The sequence below is a fragment of the Pelmatolapia mariae genome, linkage group LG13, assembly GCF_036321145.2.
Source record: "Pelmatolapia mariae isolate MD_Pm_ZW linkage group LG13, Pm_UMD_F_2, whole genome shotgun sequence".
NCBI classification, from domain to species: domain Eukaryota; kingdom Metazoa; phylum Chordata; class Actinopteri; order Cichliformes; family Cichlidae; genus Pelmatolapia; species Pelmatolapia mariae.
In genome coordinates, this window is record NC_086238.1 from 15,604,198 (window position 1) to 15,628,490 (window position 24,293).

The 24,293-nt window shown below is 38.4% G+C and overlaps 2 protein-coding genes across 4 annotated transcripts; one reads left to right on the forward strand and one right to left on the reverse strand.

Moving 5' to 3' along the window:
- Positions 1 to 1,377: 1,377 nt before the first annotated feature.
- tmem63ba (transmembrane protein 63Ba) lies at positions 1,378 to 22,279 on the reverse strand. 3 transcript variants are annotated; one of them, XM_063491021.1, is made up of 24 exons: positions 21,967 to 22,279; positions 14,921 to 15,132; positions 14,567 to 14,646; positions 11,881 to 11,943; positions 11,051 to 11,141; positions 10,893 to 10,930; positions 10,655 to 10,797; positions 10,060 to 10,111; positions 9,844 to 9,952; positions 9,682 to 9,752; positions 9,138 to 9,215; positions 8,877 to 8,997; positions 8,278 to 8,411; positions 8,030 to 8,167; positions 7,388 to 7,541; positions 7,107 to 7,213; positions 6,901 to 6,987; positions 6,747 to 6,812; positions 6,294 to 6,456; positions 5,801 to 5,906; positions 5,440 to 5,607; positions 5,212 to 5,327; positions 5,019 to 5,090; positions 1,378 to 4,026 (listed from the first exon to the last, which is right to left on the reverse strand). In XM_063491021.1, the coding sequence occupies exons 2-24, from the start codon at positions 15,110 to 15,112 to the stop codon at positions 3,847 to 3,849; spliced, it is 2,529 nt and encodes an 842-aa protein (XP_063347091.1). In that variant the 5' UTR covers positions 15,113 to 15,132; positions 21,967 to 22,279; the 3' UTR covers positions 1,378 to 3,846. The 3 variants fall into 3 exon arrangements, with proteins under 3 accessions (XP_063347091.1, XP_063347093.1, XP_063347094.1); XM_063491023.1 differs by lacking the exon at positions 11,881 to 11,943 and adding an exon at positions 12,237 to 12,281; XM_063491024.1 differs by lacking the exon at positions 11,881 to 11,943 and having other exon boundaries at positions 21,967 to 22,278.
- Positions 22,280 to 22,511: 232 nt separating this feature from the next.
- Positions 22,512 to 24,109, forward strand: mrpl14 (mitochondrial ribosomal protein L14). Its single transcript, XM_063491025.1, has 3 exons — positions 22,512 to 22,617; positions 22,821 to 22,923; positions 23,666 to 24,109. Exons 2-3 carry the CDS (start codon positions 22,844 to 22,846, stop codon positions 24,030 to 24,032), a joined length of 447 nt encoding a protein of 148 aa, XP_063347095.1. The 5' UTR covers positions 22,512 to 22,617; positions 22,821 to 22,843; the 3' UTR covers positions 24,033 to 24,109.
- The last annotated feature ends 184 nt before the right edge of the window (positions 24,110 to 24,293 follow it).

Consider the following 24,293-nt stretch of genomic DNA (forward strand, 5'->3'; position numbering starts at 1 on the left):
GACCACACTAAGTGGACACTATAAAGAGCACAGTGAGCGTGTTATAGACGAATTCCTTCACAACGCGAGGCTCCTGATGGAAGAAGAGGGAGTGTAGGTCACTGGCAGGAAAGTTTTGTTTGACTTGGAATTACACAGGTTACATAAGAAGTCGATACACTCCCTTTTGCATACCACTAATATAGTTTAGTACCTAAGTAAAGTTTATTTTAATAGCCCTTTTCCATTGACATAAAAGTTACAAAGCACTGCAACAATTAAAACACGCTATCAAAAGAGTAAAACACAATTTAAAAAAAATGTATAGAGGGCGACAAGTGCCAAAATAAATTAAATTACATACAAATTAAAGAATTAAATGTCATTTATTCATTGAAATTAGAAATAATTCTTATAAATGAAATGAACAGATGTTAAATTATTTAAATATTTATTTCCAATTTAAATTAATTCACTACACATTTAATTAAATATTTAATATGTCATTTTCTGTATTGGCCTGCCATACAGTTCAAAAGTGAGAAACAGATTGAGACAGAAAGTTGCTTTAGTTTGAGTGTTTCAGAAATGGCTGAATAACCATCTCTGGGGTTTACAGAAAATGGTCAGAAAAAGAGAAGTGAGCAGCAGTTCTCTAAGTGAAAATGTCTTGTTGATGTCTGAGCTCAAAAGGAGAATGACCAGGCTGCTTCGAGCTGACAGAAAGGCAGTAGCAGCTAAAACAACCTCTCGTTACAGCAAGCACAAGACCAAAGTGGGTGTCACTTCTGTCGGCTAAGAAGAAGAAGAAGAAGAAGGAGAAGAAGGAGAAGAAGGAGAAGAAGAAGAAGAAGGAGAAGAAGGAGAAGAAGGAGAAGAAGGAGAAGAAGAAGAAGAAGAAGAAGAAGAAGAAGAAGACCGCTGGCGAGTCTGGATTTCTGTTGAAACATTTGGATGGTAGAGTCAGAATTTGGCATAAACAACGTGAACGCATGGACCCATCCAGTCTCGTATCAAAGGCCCAGAGGTGGTGGTGGTGGTGTATTTTTTGGGCATACTCCTCTGTACCAACTGATCCATTTAAACAACACTATCACATCAACACGCACCAAAACCTTTGAGTAATGTTTCCAGCACCTTACTGAATCTGTGCTACGAAGAATTAAAGCAATTCTGAAGGCAAAAGGGGGTCCAACCCAGTACTAGTGAGGTATAACTAATGAAGCTGCTGCTAATTGACCAAATAAAGCTGCAACAGCAAAACCCGATTGTATAGAACTGAACACAAATTCAGCTTTCATGTGCAACTGAATAAAATAAAATAATAATATCAGAGAGATATCATTACTTTAAATTCCTCTACCACTGGATGATTGAACAGAAACTCTTATCAACTAAGCTGATTAAACACATTTATTGTTGAATGAACTCAGGGGAAGTACAGAATATGTCTGCTGTACAGACAGACCAATGGAAAGAATGATAAACGAGTAAGTCGAATGTTGAGATATGCCATTGTTACTCTCAATATCTAGAATGATCTAAACCTAAAAAAGGCAAAGCACAAAAAACAGAACAAAAACAAAACATTGTGACTGTGCACTTTTTGAGATGCAGAGACAAACAAGCCCACAACCTCCGATAGAGATCGGCTGTTTAAAAAAAAAAAAAATACAACCCCATTATTTGCAGTAAGTTTATACAGATCTTACAAAGATAGTAAAAAAGAAAAATCCATCATTACAGAAATCACTGAAACCATGAGACTAACAAACGTAGATCTATATGCAAATTAAATACAAGAGCACTGGGCTGGACAACAGTAAGGTTGAATACAGTATAAAACATCTGGCTTAGTGAGAGAACCGTCCCATTAAAGTTGCTTAAATACAGAACCACTCGTATCCTACCTTTATCTCACCAAATGTGATATATTTAACTACATTCAGTGCTTAGTGGAAACATGGAAATATTAGCTGAGCTGAGATTAGAGTTACTGGAAAAGATGTATTACCTGTGCTGACACATTCAGACAGTTCAAGCCAGCTCAGAGGTATATTTTAAAAAAAACAAAACAAACTAAATCACCTAATCGTGATGCAAAGAGCACAGGAATCAGCGGTGTCATACAATTGTCTTGTTAGTACCATGATGATGAACCTATACGTGGTACAAATACATCAAGGTGTGCCCTTCTCCATCAGTCATACAAGTGGAAGACCAGTTAGTGCACATTTATTTTGTCTATGGTTCCAAAAGCTGGTACAAAACATGTTTTAATATGATCCCATATCATTAAGTCAACAGACAGCAGTTGTGCTTTGCCTTTTATCATAAATTTTCTTCATTTTTTAAATATTTCATAGGGTAGCTCGTAGTGTTGCAATGTTGTTAAAGTATTCTGATTAGAGTTTCTGCGTTTCTTGATCAAATGTGGTCTTTTAGTGCATGTCTATATGCTCAAAGACACTTCTGGGTCAAACTCGATTCCTTTACAATCCCCTCTTTCCTATTAAAGACAAGTACGACACTTAAAAAAAAAATAAAAAATCTGTAACTGTTATAGTTAAATCTTGCTCATTATTTAGTGTTATTGAAGAAAAAGAAAAAAAGAAAAGAAAAAAAGAACATAGCTACACCCATAATCTCTCCTCATTGCCTACAGAAACTTAAAATAAGCTATCTGCATGATAAAGTGTCTACATAAACATTGACATTAAAGAGGGCCTGACAGGACAAAAGAAAAAAAAAATGGCAGCCGCCTGAACTAAATCTTAATTTCAAGCAACTTACATGAAAACGTAAACAAAAAGGAAATGAGAACAACGCGTACAGAAGCACAGTCAGCGTCATCTAAAACTGACCTGGGGAAGGGGGAACCAAAAAGGCCTTTCTCTCCTTCCTCATAGCTAGAACTTCCACAGGCTCTCAGCTCTGGTCCTTCTGCAGCAACTGTGCAAAGGTTTCCCCACTTTTTATTTGGAGGCAGCATTCCAACTGCAGTCCCAACAAAAGGTTCAGACCCAGAAACTAAGATCATTATCAGTGTAGTGTGCCGAGACATGAATTATCTTCTTCCACAGCTTAAAGGGTGTATAAAGCATGACAGCATTAAAAACTCCATGCCTACCAATAAATACATGTCGAAAAAGGCTATTTTACAAATCCAGAGATTTTTTTTAATAGCTGTACAGTGTCAAAGCTTCCTGGAGTGTTAAGTAGCATTTTTTTCCCAGTTTTTAAAGGCTTCTATGGAACTGGAAGAATCATGTGAGACCATCTCATCTGGACTGATAGCACTATCTGGCATAAAGGCTGCTCCCATCATCTCATGCGCTCATCTCTCCTAATCTGCTTATTCTCTGAAAACATCTAGTGCAGTTAGCGATTATGGGAAAAATCTCTCCACGTTTCTGAAGCTGCATGCCATACTGCAGTACCTTAGTGAAAGTGGAGCGTACTGGTCCTGTCATTCGGGTGCAATACCAAGGTAACTCCCCTTACAAGACAAGGCAATGATTTCCTTATGCATTAATGTCTTCTTTCCATTGGTCCAGAGAAAGCGACTGGGGTGTGCCTCAGTTGCGTCAGGAGCACAAAGATGTTGCTACCCTTTCGATGCCAGAGTAGATTCCTTCTCCAGTAGGTACACATAGGATGCGGCCTGGCGAGGCCCAGTAAAGGAAATGTGAGTGTCTTTGTGCAACAGTTCATTTAAATCTTAGTAGAAGGGCAGGGTGCTTATGTTAGTGGAAGGCCCCCCCAAGGAGGATGAGATGTTTCGGAGAACTGTTGGTTCAGTTCCTCATTTAATTCACTCATTCAGTGCGCTCCTAAAGTGGCTTGGCTTTCTATTCCCAGGTGGAATCATTGCCGCACTTCATTATCAATTAGGCTGTCCTCACCAGACTGAAAGGCTTCATTTAAGCCATTGTCAACACTGATTATTTCCTCGTCTTGTGAGGACCCCTGGCCGTCGTCCTCACCGCTGCCAGAACCAGTCTCATCTGAATTTGGCTCTTGTAGTACCTCAGCAATGTACATTTGCTGTAGGGGACAGTCAGAAATAAAAGAGCATTACAGTTTGGTACTCATTTTTATGTTTCTCTACAAGGTTTTTTGTTTTTTTAAGGCTTGGTTCTACAGGTTCTACCATATGTGTGTTTTTCCTAGTTTATCCTTAACTGAAATGTATTGTTAAACAAGAAGCATGCTGATTATACTCCCTTTGTCTCTTCTGTTTAACCTTGCCTGGGTTGTGGGCGGGGCTGGAGCCCATCCCAGCTACTATAGGGCGAGAGGCAGGGTACACCCTGGACAGGATGCCAGTCTGTTGCAGGGCTAACACATAGACACAGACAACTATCGGCAATTTAGTGTTTCCAATGAACCTATCTCCACTAACTGCATGTCTTTGGACTGTGGGAGGAAGCCAGAGTACTCCACACACAAAAAAAGACCCTTGCCTGATGGTGGAATTGAACTCAGGGCCTTCTTGCTGTGAGCCAACAGTGCTAACCACCGTGCTACCACGCTGGCCTACTGATTAACCGTACCCCACTAACTGCATGTCTTTGGACATGCAGGGGACAATGGGAGTATATCTCTTTGGCAATCGTGGTCTTGGATAGGTAGGTTTCTTAACAGATTCTGTTTGATGCATGCATCTTGTCTGCATATATGGATGTGGTTTGCCATCATTAAAAATACTGGCACCTGCCACTACCGCCCCTCGGCCTCCTAACAGATATATCTACGGTATCAATTTCAAAATCAAGCAAGTTAGATAATTTTGGTTGTCCAGCCTGCTGTAGTGAAGTTCTTCACAATCTCACCCCATCCATAATCCATCTGTAAACTAACATTGCTCCACATGCACTGAAAAAGCACAATTCTGCATTAAAACTATATGTTACCCATCTTTCTCCTTTGTTTTTGACTTTTGCGATCAGCTACTAAAGGCTTTGGCAGAACATCCTGCTTTTTAACAGGATGCTCTGAGGCTCATGTTGACATCGAATAAACCACTGAATACATACCGCTGCCTTGTTGGCAGTAGAAGGACATGCTGAGTCTCCATTTTCCAATCCGTCCACAGCCTCAGTTTCAATCTGACAGAGAAACACACATTGAAAGTAATTAGTAGAGCATGATACTAGAGTAAAACACTAGAATGGTTAATCAGCATGATTCTAAACAGTAATACGCTATAAAAAGTGACCATCTACCAACCTTGTAGTTGTGAGCGCTGAAATATTTAAAATACCCAAAGATGACGTGACAGAGGCAAATGATGATTGTGATGATCAAAACCACAAATGTAAACATGGATGTTGCGGCTGAAAACCCTGGAGGAAAGAACCGGGAGAGACATTTATTGCACTGGGATCTGTCTTTCATAAATAACACCAGGCATGTGTTAAGGATCATAGTGGCCTCTAGGTGGAGTCGTGTTCCTACCCGAGCGAACAGTGGAGAAGAAGAGAAGCCAAAACAGGCAGAGGATAGGAGCAGCCACCACTTGGTTTACAGCTCCAGAATGGATCTTCTTGTCCAGTTTAGATGGCAGATACGCATAATACATGTTGTATCTGTCTGCTAGGTGTTTTAGCAACATGTACATCAGCCCTGCACAGGGAACAGAGGCAAGCCAATCAGTAGAGCTAATCCAATTAGGCCTGCCGATAAGCCACTGTATAAAGAACTGAATCACTGCATGCTGTCTGTCCTCTACATGTTTATCCTGCTGTAATTTAATCAGCAAACTATGTTAAAGTGAAACAGGAGCAAGCTAGCGGGGCTATTAAACAGTAGAACTCACCGAAAGGGACTATGATTGGGCAGGTTATGCTGTAGGTCATGACCACAGTGAAGACACACATCATCCAGGCATAAGCTGCCCCAAACTGGAACTCATAAGCCTGGTGCTATAAAGAGACAACAAGCCAACTTAAAACATAAACATTTTAACTACCAAATGTGGCTTTTTTTTTTTCTTTGAGTAGTAATCGACAGTTCTTATAAAAGGCTGGATTACATAGTTTTCATCACTGTATTTCAGCACACAGTACAAACATAAAAGTGGCAGTGAAACAACCATAATCACACCAGTCGATTTAAAATATTACTCAAACATTTGATCTAATATGAAAATTGTCAGAGAAAAATTTTCAAACTAGTCAAGTATCTTATGTCAGCAATACTCCAAAAGCTAAGACATTTATGTAAATATCTTTTCACATTAAGAGCACAGCCACAACACATGAATGCACATAGTGTATCTACACTTATTCACATCATATGGTCTCACTAACCCTTTTGACATTCTTTCTGTCAGCTGCAGAGCGAGCCAGACAGAGGCGGATCATGTACATCAGTAAACCAGGAATCCTCAGCAAGTCCATGGCATTACCAATGAATGCAGATGCTATGACATAATTTACAAAGAAGGCTCCATTGTCAGGAAGGAAAACACACCTAAAAAGCAAAGAAAAAAAATGAAAAGAAGCAATTTTCAAAAATACTAAAATGAGCTTTGAAAATTATTGCAGGATTCAGTTTCATTACAGATTATTTCGAGATGTTTTGGTATTGCTAAAGGACTGATATAAATATTTAAAAATACATTTAAAAAAAAAAAAATCACATACTGCTCTATATATAATAGCATAGCACTGTGCCGTTGATTGTTTACTCTCTGAATTTGCCATCTAAAAATTTCACTCTGCTGTGTCTTAATGAAACCTCCATAGAAGTACACTACTCACTCAAATCTTATTTTAGCTTCCTGCAAGAAACTTTTGTCAAAAAGCCACCGGAAGAAAACATCCAAACTGCAAAGAAAGAGGAAATGAAATTAATTATCTGAAATATTTCAGATGCTTGTACTGCTGGGCAGTGCAAAATAAAAACATACTGTACCTGGTGAGTCCAAGAGAGGGCAACAACAGGACCATAAAGATCAAGAAAGTGTAGCATTTATGCATCGTAGTCCTGTTTTCTCCTGACCTATACAACCAAATAAAAAGGTGAACACATTAAATTATGCAATACACCAAATCACTTTAAACTTAAAATAAAAACTACATAACTCAAATACTGTTGACGGCAGAGAATTTAAACCATACCGGGTCCAGTGCCTTTCGAAGAAGGCAGAGTAGTAGACGACAGTAGGAAGTAAGGCAGAGAAAGACCACAGGAGGAGGGTGGGGAAGAACTGGGTGATGATTGGATTCTGAGGAACAGATCAGACAGACAAGGATATGTTTATGTAACTAAACGGGTGAATTCATGTGCTTATGTATTAGGATCCAGACTTGTGATGCCTTGAACTCAAATGCTGAGAGAAAAACATGAATATGCTTATAAATTAAAATTAAATTAAGCATTCAAATTTTGGGACGCTCACATTTAAGTACTCCACTGGTTTGGTAACATTGAACTTGTCCATGGTGGAGATGATAATGGCAGGAGTGGTGAGAAAGAAGAGGAGGATGAAGAGGACACTGTTGATTAACAAGCAGCGGATCCACCACTTGAATCCTCCCAGTGACAGATGATCCCTGTGGGATAAAGGTTATACAGCAGTTAGACTGACACAGTCTGATGACCTGCAGTTATGGACACAGCTGGCTGGTAAACTGATACTGCAGCTTAAAAGACAATAGATCATCTGGAGTGAGGAAGTATTTTTTTGAAAAAATGGACTCATTACATCCCAAGCAGCCCTACTGTGGTTTTGCTGTGTGGGCGTGTTGTGTAGATCTCTCCCCACTAAGCAAGCCACAATTGCTGAGTAGCAGATGTGCCTTGGCTGATTTTCTTAGAGTAGAACGGCTGATAAAATAAAACCTTAGTTTTAGTTCCCTTCCACCCACCCTGTCTTCGTGACTTCTATTTCACCCAGATACCTTATTATTACTTCCCCACAACCCGTCGCCTTATATGGAAAAGTAATGGGACTGAATCAAATTAATCAGTTAAGAGCGTTATGAATAAACAGTTACGAACAGTTAGAATTGCAGCACTTGTTACTTAAATGTGTTCTTACCAGTAAACATTTTGTGGATCAGGGGCATAGGCGATGGTCCATTTTTGTGTATGCAGTTTGCCACTGAATATAGAGCTTCTGGGCTCACGACGGCACTGACAGCCATGACACTTGCAGGCATTGAAGTCCTTTAAAATTCTGGGAACAGAGATCGGATCGTTGGGTAACGAGCCAAAGAGCTTGTCAGTTCAAAAACAATGCAGCAGACACATATACATTTATTTTCCCATGAGGGTAAGCGTACGTACATTGCAGCTGTGCCTTCATCCTCGAAGGTGACAAAAGCCATTCCTAAAGGTTTCGAGTTGATCTTCTCCCTCTCCTTCCTGCATTGTTCTTTTAAGCTTGCCTCCAAACGGGTATAGAAGCTCACTGCCTCTTCCTATGAAAGACAAAAAAAAAAAAAAAGTGATGATATTTTTTAATGGTTTACTAGGATACACTGGGATTACTCCATAACTCTCTGGTATCTACTTCATTAAGAACATTTATCAAGTTAGATATCGGAAATCTCTGATGGCATTTAAGTAGTGTAAAGTTGTTACGTAGTTGCCAGAGGTACAGAATGAATAATAATAATAATATCATGACAAGCTGCACAATGTGAAACTGTTGCATTTAACCAGTAAAAGCCATTTAGTGTGTTAAGGGGTTACACAGTCCCATAGCTTCATGAAGGAGCAGTGGAAAAACCATGAATTTTTAACCTGATCAAAAAGATTCAGTTCATACCCATACCTATTCAACTGATCTCACTACAGAGTCCACACTTCATACATTATGTTTCGATATAAGCTACGCCAGTATTAGAATGCACTGTTTTAAGGTAAAGTTACATCATACTCACCTGTTCACACCCTTTAACGATACAACAGCACAGGTGTCCACAGGGCTTTGGGTTGACCATGGTAGTTTTCCCCTGTGTCTTCTGGTCAATAAAGAATTTCTTACTGCGTTCTGCCTTTTTCCTGAAATTAATACATCAGCAATTAGGATTACTGAAGATGTAGAGCTTCCAGTATTTTAACTACACATTTAAAAAAAAATAAAAATAAAATAAAATAAATCTTCAGACACGCAAACACATATTTGGTTAAAACATTGTTACCTTTCAGTGCTAAGATACATCAAATTGGCTACATCGTAACAGAGACGAGTTTCCAGTACACGGCAACTATATGCCTTCCTGTGAACCAAGGGCAGAGAAGGAGACAAAATGAGTATATTTTAAAGTACAACGATTCATAACACATTCCTCGTATCAGCAAAGGGACTTTTCAAATATTACAATAGCATCTGCAAGTCAAAATACCGGGGACACATGTAGCATTACAGTTAATACTGTTCGGTCAGGTAGGATACGAGCCAAACCACCCCAACCTCAATCTTAAACCATTGTGGCACGTGTCTTACTTAATTCTGCTCATCTGCCTTCTATTATGGAAAATTACACATACAGTCCTGCCATTGTCTGATCCTAACTTTAAAAGCCATGACGATGCAACTCTTAACAGAAAAGGGAATGGTTCTCATCTAACTTAATAAAGTTACTGCAAAGCTGCCATGGCACCAGAGTACTGTACCATTTATATACACAGATAAAGTCTCATTATAGTTAAAATTAACTGTGGAGCTGGGGGCAAAATCCTTACTCAAAGTGCTGGTTTATCTCCTTTTCCTCTGCATATTTGGAGATCCCATTTATGAATAAAGTGCGTTTAACCTACATGGAGATGAAAAAAAAAGCGACAATCACTAACACCACACAGACTGACGTGCATCCAAACATGGTTTTCTGAAACCGTGCCACCCACCAGGTCATCCTCCTTGTATTGCATTTTGGATGTGTGCCGTCTCATGCTGTACACCGTGAGTAACAAGTAAAGAAATGCAAAGATGGTGTGCAGCCACAGTAGTGCATTACTTGAAAAACAGAATGTAAAAAGGATTTAATTAGTGGCACAAAGGGAAGACCCAATTAACTTCTTTAATAGCATTTTATGCTGTATAAAAGACGCTCCGTTACTCACTCTGCTCCGAGATTTCCTATAGTGGTTCTCCCAAAACTATAGGCATTGTTTTCTGTGGAAAGAAAAAGCGAAGCAAGAGAATCACTTGATTGAAAAGCAACCTCTGCACAGAACACAGCAAGGAAATGTGGAAAGTGGTTTTAATTGGGAGAAAAGTAAAAGGATCACTTGTTGTAGTAAAAAGAATCTTTTGACTACTGACCTTCCAAAAATCTAAAAAGTGCTTATACCGTAGTAACCAATTACCTGTTAGTTTAGCAAATGACTATCCTCGCACAAGTTAAAGAACATAACTGGTAACACACAACATTGGTCTGCAGTAACATGTAACACCAACAACTGCATTGGTTCTGTGCATTATAGGTTTTCTAAAACATTCACAGAACTATGCAGATCTATGCAGTAGAGAAGGTTGTCAAAAGGTGAGAAAACAAAAAACCAACAACCCCAAAGTAGAATAAAGATAAAATACCAAAAACCAAAGGAAAAGAAATAAAATAATAAACAAAAGCATCAAACTGGTCAAACATTTAGAGAAAAACTATTGTAAATATTTAAAAGAAAATGTAGACTCTTAAATGTTACTCTTATTCACCTAGCAGATTTCCAGAAAAGTTCACTGGCAAGATGATGCCAACAGAGAGCACGCCCACCACTACTAACAAGCCAATGATGTGGCGCTGAAAGGACAAGTAATACACTGCATCGTCACCGCACTTTTCCCTTATCTCGTCTTCCCTTTAGAAAGAAAACAGGGGACACCTTGATCATTATTCAGAACAAAGAAAAATGCAGCCTTTTACATAAAATAGGCTTTAAACAGACTGACTCACTTGATCCGGAATATAGAAGTTAACCAGTCGCAGAACCCCTAAAGAAGAATAGCACATATTTCACAATGTTGTACCAGTTTTCCTGTTTTATTATTATTACTATTATTATTATTATTATTATCATCATCAATATTATGCAGCAGCAATAGCATACTTACTGTGTCTCTATGATCAAAATCCACCGAGCTAGAGACTGACGTGAGGCGCTCATAGCGTTCATGCATGTCAGATGTAGTGGGAGAAACCATACTATATGAAAAAGACAACACACAGCATTTGCATGAGACATTACACAACTACCCAACATCACCATATACCATACAAGGATATTAGCTCTAGGTTTCAGGACAAAGGACAAACCTTCAGTATGGCAAAGGTAATGACACAAAACAAACACGCTGTGAAATGATCTGAAGAGATTCACCCAAGGTAATGCTGTGTGTGGTTCACAGCGGATTTAAGGTGGTAAACCAGTAAACCTCAGAAACAATCTCTGCAGCCACATCTCATGCAGTGTTAGGAGCTAAGAGCTACAGGTTATTTGCACCATTGCTGTCAGAATAAATGGTGCAATAAAAGTTACACGGCAGAAACCATTCACAGAGGAAGAAACAGAAACAAAGCAACAATTCAGAGACAGACTTGGGGAGTTCTTCCAGCAGAGCCATAGGTTGTCCTTGCTAAATCTATTTACTTTATGCAAATTTAATGCATGCCCCTGGGAGGAAATGGCAATTGATTTTACATATATCATTATGAAGAGAACTGCGACTCTGCTGGAATTTTTATTTTACTCAGAGTTCAATACTACATTAAAGGATGACGTCACCCGGGATTCTAAGAAATCTCTGATGGAATGAGTAAGGAGCCTGATGCTGGAAAAAATCAGTCCTCCTCTTGCACATGCCAGGTCTAGTACACAGGTTACACTGTAGGTGCTCCATGTTAGGGCCTGTCTATGAATAACCACAGATCAGGGAAGTATTACCTTTCCCTGTAAGCATCCTGTGTGTCTTGCTCATGTGGTGTGCTCACAAAGAAGAAGCCCGTGCTTCATAAAGAGGTCAATACACAGATTAGCAGACAAAGATCTGATTAGGACAGTGAGAGAGGACAGGGACACCCAACGGCAAAAGCATGAGAGCGACAAAGAGAGGAGAATGAGTCGGAGCCTGGTGCTAGGAAATGCCTGAAGGAGGAAAATGCCAAACCATCAAGAGTTAAAAAAGAGGAAAAACATGAAGAAACCAGTGCACCCTGAGCAGAGAAGAATTATGAGTAAGGCGGTCTACAGAAAGTCAAAAGGAAAGAAGAAAAACTCAATGATAAGGAGAGATAACATACAATTCCTGTTCTTCCAGACGACTGTAAAATGCATCCCTTTTTCTTCTATAATAAAAAAGAAAAAAAAAGTAAATCAAAGCCATTCAGTTTAGTTAAGAGGAAATCACTCTGTTGGGGAGAAAAAAAACAGGGGAACTGGTTTAGAGAAAATCTGGGTAGGCATATTACACCACAAGCATACCAATGAAGGTTTCTGTTCACACTAGGATACATTATCCAGCCATATACACGTGTTCAGGACCTGGGATGTAGTAACCACTTTGTTTATTGTATTGTAATTGTTTTTGCAGCTGTAACAAAACATGCATCATATGTAATCCCCGTTTTTGATTGTCCAACTTTCCTGGAAAGGTAACAGCCTCTTTTCAGAACATGAAAAAAAGACAATGATCTGAAGTCAGCACAGTGTCGTGGTGACACTGTCTGTTACAAAAGTGTTCCATGCTGCCACCCCCCTCCCATCCTCCCACCATGCTGCAACCTCATCCTTTGCTCACATGCAGCTGCAAAAATAGTCTAGCTGCAACATCACACAAACACAGCAGGGGGGACATGGGTAATGGAGCACTGTGTCATGTAGTTCCCAGAGTTCACAGTCAAAGAGGTCTGAATTCAGTCTCTTAATCCGATCAATTTAATTTCATGGTGTAGCCCTAAAATCATTCTTTGTTAATAGGCATTTATTTGGCTGCTTCCAAAACTTTTCTAGTTAAGCATCCTAATTTATCTGGCAATAATACATCATCATATAATAGCACGAACTACAGTCCTCTGGGCTTAGATGTAAACATTAATGTTGAGATGAACTAGGGGTACATAAAGGACCAATAGTTTAATTATTTTTGCTTCTTTGTCAATTTCAGGCTTTTTCCTTATAATGTCAAAGTGGATGAACTATGTATTGAAGTACAAACCATCACATGCCAGTGAGAAATGGTGCTTTTCAAGGAAAAAGTGCTGAAACTGACTTCCTGTCTGGGCTAAAATCTTCACGATGTCTGCTTCTGTCAGAGGAATTAACCTCCTCTTCTGGGTCAAAAAACATCCAAAATGAAACGATGGCAGGACTTAAATTACAACCCCTGTAGGGCTAAATGATATAATTTATATTTTTACAAACAAATCAATTCTCTGTTTTCAGGCCTAATCTATTGGGTTATTTTATTATGATTAAAATTAGTTTCAAAAAAGCTTGAAAACTAGTTTGAAAAGTTGTAAAATTTAAAAATCAAATCAGCAATCCTGCAGAGCAGGTGTGTCAAACATAAGATCCAGGTGCTAGAATTGACACGGCCCAACGGAAGGCTGGAAATGTGAAAGATGGCAAAAGGTTTTGGACTTTTATCTCCATTTTCAAAGGTTTTACAGCTTTTCCTATTGATAGAGACCTCCCTGATCGCCATTCACGATAAACCAAAGGGATTAAGATATACAATTATGTGACAATAAAGTTTCTGTCTATATAATTCTTTTTTAAACAGACATGCTGTTGAAATTTTACTATTTTTTCCTTATAGAACCACATTTCATGAATTTAATGTGTAGTTAAATATCTTTACACTGATAGAGTTGACAGAGTGAGCCAGACAGTGTTATACTCGGAGCTGAGCCAAATGTCTAAAGGTAAATAAACCGCAGATAAAGAAAGCTGGATACACAGCAGAGTCAAATCTCTTGCAAATTATCCAGTTAATCCGTGCCCAGAAACACACATCGTCATGATTTCACCATTTTAAAAAAGGTAACATTACAATCCAACTGTGTACACAGATAACCAAAGTCTGGCAAAGTCCCAAGCTGCTCGCACCTACGCTAACAAACAAGCCTTCCATGAAACCTTGGTCCAAACCCCAGCAGAAAAATCAGGCTTGCTGTTTGCCATTTGTAAAGTTACACCTAATTTAGTATAAATATATGGTGCATAAAATATAGTATAACCATACCAGTATAAATAATTTTGTAGTTAAATATGTGTAACATAAGTGTAACACAATGAGTAGGTTAATGATTTAAAAATCTGTAGTTTAGAGAACGTGGTAACAACTCAAAGGCACCCTGTGAACAATGTTTTCAGTCCGTTTTATCCACCAAAAAGGTAATGAATGTGTTTTTCAGCTCTGAAAAACATGAATGTGAATACATGAATGTTTTCCATTATCAACTACATTAAATACATATTTTTAGAAGACCATCGTAATACCTTGTTACGTCATCCAGAGATATGAATAACCATTACCAATCATGTTAATCCATTAAATGTATGATAAAATGAAGTTAACAGCTTTGGTGCTTGACTGGTCCAGTCTAGCAGACCAGTGTGTTCTTATTACCTTTCGGCATCAGTCACTAGAGCGAGGCGCCCATAGTCCCACGCCACTTTTCTCAAGATAGAGAACACAAACAGCAGACCCTAAAAGCACAAGAGAGCAGGTCAACACCTTCAGTACCTTTATTTACATTACAGAGACCTACTGAACTAAAGTTGCATAAGTGCTTTGTGCTGTTTATAGTTTAAAAACACTTTCCTGGAACTATTTTTATCTCAGTTCTTAGAATTGTAATGACAACACAATAAACAATATTAAAGGGCCCACATGTGATGATGAGGATAGCATTATGACTTATGTAAAAAGGTGCTCATAAATAGTAATGTTATGATCCATATGAGTGACAGAAGTACTCACCAAGAAGCACATAAAGTCAAGGGCAAGGACAGTAGGCACCCCACCAAAGGGCAAACCCTGGAGTACAGTACTCCTAATTCGAGCCGAGTAACACATTTCCTTAGATTCATTGCGGGATGGTGCCGGCGATGTTCCAATGCAGCTCACTGTCACCCCCCAGAAGGTTAGTATTAAAATCAGTACCTTGTACATCACTGCAGCATGACAAGAACCTGTAAAAAAGAAAGATTAATTTTATTTTATTTATTTTTTACACAACCACATACACTGAAATCATCGGTCACGCCGTCCGTCTATGTCAGCTACTTTCAGAAGACTACATCAGTGTCTACATACCCAGTAAATTATCAGAAATGGAAGGGGGACAACCAGAAAGGCCCTGTCACACAAGATAATGTCATAAAATTTTTATTTCCCATTTTAATGACCAGCTGGTGTTTCTGTCATGTCAATAATCACATGTTGGAGAGGTCACTTCTGACCGCACAACAACTGAAATCCTGCTTTTAAAACGTAGTACACTTTCTGTTCCCTCTTTACAGACACTTTTGGTGTTAATGACACATATTTAACTTTGTACTGAATTCATGGGAAACAACTGTGGTAAGCACAAATGTATACTCTGCGCATCTTGGCAGTGAGCTAGCAGACATTTCCTTTTCATTCCAGCAACAGTAAAGAGACCAACACTGTAATCGCACGAGAGAATTGTTTCTAGACAACATCGAAGTGAGCGCTTACGTCATTAACACGAGTCCAGTCAGGCTTAAAAGATCTGGCCTACTGGGATAAGCCTACCAGTAGCAAAATTTCTCTAATCCATTTCAGAAGGAAACAAACAGCTGACTTAAAAATCTACTTAAAGGCTAATGATGAAAAGATACTGACATGTTTAAAAGTCTGAGCGTTATAATGAATTATGGGAGAAGTGTACCGTTTCACCGTCTAACCCCCCCCAAAAAAGGATTTTACTGCAAACATTTCAAAGTGAGTTTAAGTTAACTTAATTTTCCTCTCTACCATACAGAGAAATGATGGATTACTCCAGACTACTTAAGGTAAATATTTGCTGACCCAGAAAAAGGATAACATTTGTCTGGAAATAAATGTAAATTACTACTACTGTATCAAATATTAGGGCCAGGGTAAAAGTATTGCCTAGATAAAACACTAGCCATCCATTCAGTGCTTTTACCCTCTAATGAGACTTTAATATATAGAAGCTCTGGACCCAACATGCTGCAGAGTTGTCATATAAATGTAAAAATATTACAGCATTCTGGCTGGGAGGGAGGACACAAAACATCATTTTTAAACCTAATTAAACAGGGTAACACAGAAGACTGATTATTTCACAAATACTAACCAAAAAGCTGTTCTGAGAAGAGCTGGAGAGGGCGTTTTGATAGTTGGACTGCTATACTTGTGCCCTTCTACCCACTATTATCAGCAGCAACCACAATGCTGCTCATCTGCCATAACACTAAGTCATTTATCCGCTCCCTGGAATGCTGTGACTTCACTCAAGAGGGACGTAGCCGGAGCTGAACAATAAGCCGATAGAGACCACAGAGTTCAACTGGACCGGTCTCAACCCAATGAGGACACAACGCACATGCCCCCGGTACATTCAGCAACACTGAACCACTGCAACAGCAGACACCAGCAACTTAAGTATATCAAGAAGAACATACTGTAAGACCTGCTATACACATTATATTATATATTATTTGTCATAGTAAGCCTAGCTACAGAAATTCTAGAGTGATGTCATCCACCATAATATAATGACTGTACCGTATGCATGTATGTTCCCCATCTCCTCCTAGACGACTGGACCAATCTTAATGAAACATTGCCCAGAGCACTGTGACTGCCAGCATCTATATGACATATACAAATCCCACAACTGTATAGATTTACACATGGTAAATGGCCTGCATTTGTATAGCGCTTTTCTAGTCCATAGGACCCCAAAGCGCTTTACACTACATTCAGTCATTCACCCATTCACGCACACATTCACACACTGGCGATAGCAAGCTACATTGTAGCCACAGCTGCCCTGGGGCGCACTGACAGAGGCGAGGCTGCCGGACACAGGCGCCACCGGGCCCTCTGACCACCACCAGTAGGCAAACATGGGGTTAGTATCTTGCCCAAGGATATTTGGCACGCAGCCAGGATGCAGCCTGGGATCGAACCACCGACCTTCTGATTAGTGGCTGACCTGCTCTGCCACCTGAGCTACAGCCACCCACATGTGACAGTTTAACCAAGTACCGAATGTCTTTTGTTATGCAATGTAGCTTAAAATAATCTGAACTCATCCAGTTGTGGGTTGAATCAAATATTGTTGGAAAATGTAAAAAGTTGACAGTTTTTAAATAAAGCTTTGAAGAAGTAGAAAGTTGTTGTTGTTTTTTTAAAACAATACAGTAAAACTCTGCAATAAAGAATTTTATTTTTATGCTTATATTTGATTATAATAAACTAAAAAGGTCTTTGGGGGTAAAAAAAAAATTGTTTTTAATGGTGTTACTACACTAGGACTTTTCTAGTCTTACTGACTCAAAGGGCTTCACACTTGCCCACCCACACACGCACACACACACACACACCTTTGTTATTCATATTTTGCTTGCTACTGTCATCTTGTTTCCTTAGCAAAAAAAGACTGATCATTACATCGATATACATATTTGAAGTGCATTTCTACATTGCCTCTAGAGACGTCAAAAGTAAAAAGAAATATTAACTTATCGACAAATCATCATCAAACATCAAGCATTTTATGTGTATTAATTGCTTTTAAATGAATTTTAATGTCTGAACGCATTGTAACAGATTTTTGGCTATAACAGTTGTGACTGATATGGAGAAATTGGAGAAATTGAGAAATTTTTCCAGCAAACCGAAAAGGATGTGGCGCTCACATGTATTCCATGAGCTCATCGTCTTAATCTTTATTTTCCACCTTCCCTTTACTGTAAACAGTGTGTAACATTAGCTAATACCAGCTTAGGAATAGAGTCTGTGTACATCGACCAGGAGCTTCTCCACATTAGCACAGTGAAACTTGTGGCTGAAAGTTCAAAGGATCAGTAGCATCAGTAATAAAGTGCTTGTGTTCTGTAGAGAACATACAGTGTGGACATTTCTTACAATGATAATGCAAGGTTACTTTTTATTTCATGAAATCCAAAAAACCCAAACAAAAACAAAACTATAACTGGGGCAATTGTTTCAAATCCAACATGTTACTTAGTAACCCAAGCCATTTTACAATCTGCATTAGGAATGTGCACTTACTCATCCTTGCAAATCACTTAAAGTCATAACCTAGCCCATCTATTCTGTTTAGGATCTATGCTCAGATATCCCATGAAGTGAAGTTCAAATTTTGGGCACTGTGAGGGCCCAAAATCTCCAGCTTATGTTTGATAGTTCATGGGTGAACTACTAATACATTTTAGAGTGCAGCCTTCCTTTTAACATCAGTATCTTCCCTAATGACACAGCATTTGCATCTGCAAAAACAGAAAATTTCCACCCCTATGATTAACAAGTACAGTACTGCTTCCTATTCTCTCCAAATATACATTTGGCAACTGTGGCCAAAGGGCAGCATTTTAACTTATCTGTATAGAGCACTCTTTCCAGACCATCCTGTGTTGTTTACATATGCGGTTTTTTGCTCTGCCTCACAGAGATATTTTGTTTGACAGCTCTATTGCAAACATTTCCTCCAAATTCGTTACTCATATGAATGATTCAAAGAAAACAGAAGCCTAAAATTGTCTTTTTAGACCAAAACTTGTGACACCAATCAATAATAACAGCTCTTTTTTTTTCCTGCATGGAGTCATTTTTGGCACAATTTGTTGGACCCAAAGCAAATCAGCTCCATTGTAATAATGTTTTAACCAGTTCTGTTAATATAATGTATAGATTTTAGTCAAATAAGGAAACAATGTGTGTGTTGTCACCACTAAACGGTCATTCCAAGCCAAAAATCAACCTTGATCTAGTTTAAGCAGAAGATATCAACTGAAAGAATGACAGATAAATAAACTATAATGAAAATGATATACAATCTCAAACTAAATCCAAAACCTGAAGGTTTGTTTATTTTTTGTTAGTAAAAAAAACAAAAAACTAATTATACTTGGAATACACAATAAGGAACTTTAATTTGCAATATTTCCTTAACCAATAACACCAATGAAATTTTCATTAAGTGCTGATTTTTCTTGCTTTTGGATTGCAACGAACATCAAATCCAAGGAGCATTTGAATGACTTAAAAATCTGAACAGCGCCATCACTGTGTGATCATAGCATGACTCAGCGTTGCATAAATATTGTAGAACCTTTCCACCTGACACTAGTTGTCATGGTACCATCAGTCTGGCTTGCTTCCTCCAACTACAAATATGAGGAGGGTGAATGTAATGGGATGATAGTCAAAGCTTTTCCATCTGAAGCTCGCTGAAAATGTACTCTAGACCTTTTGTTGCAGCTTAAAAGAAAGAAAAAAATTCTTTGTTTAAATTTCTCAGATACTATAGCCATTTAATTAGTCAGCAATAATCACAGGAAAATCTCTACTGCAACAAATGAAATGAAAGCAGAAAGACTTCCTAATTCAATTTGATGCCTTAATACAGACACATACACACACCACATTCATCTTAATGCATAATGTTGCAAAACTCTCATATTTTACATCTATAATTAGCAACAGCACACACATTTATGCCATTACTGCATGCGAGTCATTTCTTCTTTAACCATCCTAAGTCAAATATTTGAACAGCCCCCCCCCCCGTGCTTTAAAACACTGGGTTAGGTCGTAGATTTGCAGCTGTCAAATAACACTGGCTTACTTTGCCAGCTAAATATAGTGAAATCTAACACATGGGGGACACACATGAGGCGCTTGCAGGAAGCTGAACTGGTTTTGGTCAACTCACAATAAGTTGCTATGACATGTGACTTGAAAAAACAAAAAATGTTATTTCATTTGTATTTTTTTTTACAAGTGTTGGTTCAAAGCAGTCACCTTGTAAATTCTTTCCTAGCGCTCATAACAGCAGCACTGAATGTATACAACCATTGAACAAATACTTCTTCTGCATCTCATTCCAACTGACTTTCTGCCATCAGCTTTCAAACACTGCGTGATAAACTTATCAGCAATGTGAAACTGGAAAAACAAAGAATCCGTGCACACCCTGTAAGAAAACTGCCAAAGGCACCTGGCAGACACAGCATGTCCACAACTGTTCATTTATTCAAACTCTCTACTTTTGAATCCACTGGTACTTTTTCCTCTTTGCGATCAAAAAACTTCCTTTACATTTTAATGAATTTGTGCTCTGCATTAAGACAATTATCAGACTTCACAAGAGCTTTCCAATAACGTTGATGGCTGATAATGCAGAATTGCATCTATTTGAATTGTTAGCCAGTAAATCATTGACAAATACACAAAGGCTCAGCTTTGATTATCACAGATTTTGACAATGTCAGGCTGATTTCATAATGTCCTCAAGCATTAAGTCAAAGACCTAATAAGGCCTCATTCCCTACTAGGAAACATTACACATTGAAATTCAAATAAAAATCTGTATTTGTTGGTCAAAAATAGTTACAGTGAAACTGCATAAATTCAATAACAAAGATAATTTGCTATACTAATAAAACTAGACAACAAATTGCAGCTGATGCCATATTATAGCAGACTACTACACAGTACAACATAGCCTTAAGAGTTACATAAATCCAATGAAATGCATTATGCCTGTAAAGGTAATCCAGCTACTGTAATTTAATTCCAATTTAAATAAAAATAAAAGGAGGCACATGTTCCAGTCTACTGAAATCATTTAAACTGATAGGACAGAAAAACTGTTTTTAAAGTTGTAGTGGTTGTACTGAGGTTTAATGCAAAGGGAAGGTTATCCATTTCAGTGTCATTATTAATTCAAGACTGAGCAGCTGGATGGAATTTAAGGCATCAATTTGCATTCAGTCTGAAAGGTGCTTTTATGTATATTTTTCATATTTATGGAAGCAAGGCCTGACCAAAGAAAGGCTTGTATTTCACAAAGCAGTTAATAAGGCATTTAAGAAGGAGAAGAAAAATGGAAGGTCCCTTTGTTTTGCAGCTTATATGAAAACGGTATCAGTGGCAACATGTCAGACGCATACTTTTTCAAAGGTTTTCCCCATTTATGCTTATTCATGCTATTGCACCACACTATGAGCAAACAATACGCCTGGTAGCAGCCTGTGCTTTCCCTGTATAGGCTACGCACAAGTACAGCATTTAGTTTTATATCCAAGCTACCACCAGCCATCAGTTCGTGAAGAAGCCAATGTCAGAAGAGCCAGTACATTTTAGCTTTTTACTATGATGCAAATCCCAAGACAAAGCGATTAAAAACCACCCTGATGGACATCCGAGTAATGTTCGGAATTATTGATCTTCTATTGATTAGCTAAACCCTTGTCAAACTACTGCCTTTGAACACGCAGCTTAATGTCACGACTGCAAATTAAAGCTTCATTGTCTAACGCCTCCATGCACAAGCAGTCTCTGCGTAGCCATGAAATTATAAGGAACTCCAAATATTCTTAAAAGCTTTTATGACAAACACTCTGGCATGTCTCCATTGATCCACCCGATCGTGGAAAAAAAGAAAAAAAAAAGATCATTAAGGAACTGGCTTGTTCTTGGGCGTGTAGTGCGAGTAGGGCAACTGAAATAAAACCAAACTTAAAGCATATTTTTTAACAGAATAATAACTATCAACGAGGTTAATTTTTGTTTCATAACTTCCATGAACTGTGTAAACAACCAGCTCTCAATACAGCTGAGGCTAGTTAGCCTGACGCTAATAGTAACTGCATGTTTACCCTCTTATTGTTTGACAGGAGCTTACGATGGGCTTTCGCTACTGTAAACGACAAAGTAATATATATTTTTTTTAATTTCTGCGAACTGCTGGTATAAGTTTACTGATAAGAAAATCAACTTACCTTGATATGCTACGCAGCAGGCACAGAAACTTTAACAAATTGCTAAGGTGAGCTAGGAATCAATTCAGCTAACGTAGCCCCGTAACGTAGCAAATAACAGGTGGAGAGTGTCCAACATTTAAAGACCGTCGACTGATTTCGACCCAGTGACTGTGTGCCCACCAACAGCCAGCTGGAAGTAGTTTGTCGAAGTGTCAGTACTAACACACAAGTTACTATCACCGTCTGTGAGCCGGTTAAACAACTATCGCTAACCCAACCAGTTACACTGGAAGCAGCCCGGGTTGGAGCGTGTCTTATGCAGAAGTAGATCACATAGGCATTGTCTCCATAAGGGAGCGCTTCACCGTGTAGCTTCTATTCTGTTTTATTTCTACAATTCCGCTGGCGCCTCTCTATGACGTAAATCAAGTGACAAACAAGCTCCGTTTTTGTGTTTAACCTTTTCCTTTTTTGAGGACTGTCTGTACGGATATAAAATGGTTCGCAGTAATACGTATAAAACTAAATAAATAAAAACATATTTTCTTAAGTGGAATAAGAATTATTTAACAACAACATGATAACGCATATATCTGCTAGGTCGGTTGGTGGTCGCCTGCTGATGACGCCATACTTTTGACATTGGCATGGAGCGTAATTAGAATATAGGTAACGATTAGCGAGACATTTGTTTTAAACTTAAAACTTGACGCTTCTTTCTATAATTATTATATGTGATATAGTATTTGTTGCAAAGACTATAAAGCAAGAAGTGTTCGGCTCTGTTATAAGCTCTAGTATGGCTTCCATGTGATTGTTAGCTAATGCCTTTAGCTTACTAGCTGCTAACTACATACTATTTCTCTTTTCAGCGGACATAGTATTTGCTGTAATTATGGCTCTTCCCTGGCTCTCAAGATCCCTTTCTAGGCTACTCTTGGAGACGGCGTCCCTAAATTGTCAGAGGAATTTCAGGTAAAATTCTTAGAAATGTTGGATTGTGTCCTTTGTTAGACCATCTAAAGAAACCAATTCAGCAAAAATTATCCAGCTGACCAGAAAACGTTGCATTTTTTTATTGCAACTTTAAATATATTGCGTAATATGCGTAATATTTTGACACCGCAGTGCTCTTTTTAAACTCTTATATATTTAAACTGCATTTACTGTAAATCTAAGTTTAAGACGTGGATGGAAACCCAAATAAACTTTTGAATAGTAAATATCTAAAGTCATTAGTAGTCAAGCTGTAGTGCTGGGTTTTATGAGCTGATTATTTTCAGACATGCGGAAAAAAAGGATGCGAGGTTTGTTTTTTTATTATTTGAAGGGAAAGTCCTTCCATGTGTGAGTATTTTTCCCTATTCTTCTAAAGTCACATGTAAACAGTTTTTCTGAAAGATATGCAAGAGCTCGATGTCCTATTATACAATTGAATTTTCTAATTCAGTTATCCGGTGCAGTTTGTGCCCTTAAATTACCCCCATGAGCCAGCCCTGAATCATTTCTTTATTCAGTGCTTATGGAGCAGTATAAGAAGCAACTTGTTCACTTTATAATATCACATGATATTTAGCTTTATATTTTAGTAGAAAAGTGGATTACTTGCATACCTGCTGACTGAGGGATCTAAGTGACTGTCATGGTCAATAATGTAATGAGTAATGTCCTTAACTCCTTAAGTTGGACATGACTAATATACTATTTTTCTTGTCAGTGTATCTGCTGTTGCTGCAGCCATTCAAAAAATGACAAGAGTACGTGTAGTGGACAACAGTTCTCTTGGAAATACTCCATATCACCGTCCGCCGAGAGTGATCCACGTCTACACCAAGAACGGCGTAGGAAAAGTTGGTGACAGAGTGTTACTTGCCATTAAAGGACAAAAGAAGAAGGCGCTTATCGTTGGACACAAAATGCCCGGAGAGCGGATGGCTCCACGCTTTGATTCTAACAATGTTGTACTCATTGAGGACAATGGGAACCCCACAGGAACAAGGATTAAAGTCCCTGTACCCACACATCTACGTAAACTAGAGGGAGATTACTCTAAAGTATTGGCAATTGCCAGTTCATTTGTCTAACTGTGTCAAATATGTGAACATTTTGTGCTCAAGTTGTCTTCAATAAACTTTAAAAGAACAGATGTTATTCCAATTGTTTTTTTGTTTTTGTTTTTTAACTTGGTACTGCAATTAGGTCAAATCTTTATCAACATGTCTTTTTTACAGAAGCATCCCAATGCTTACAATAAATATAGGCTTTACCTTTAAAGCATAGACACTTCTAGTCCAGTAGCCAAAGAGAATGTGGGCCAAACTTGTGTTGTGGAAACAATGGAAAAA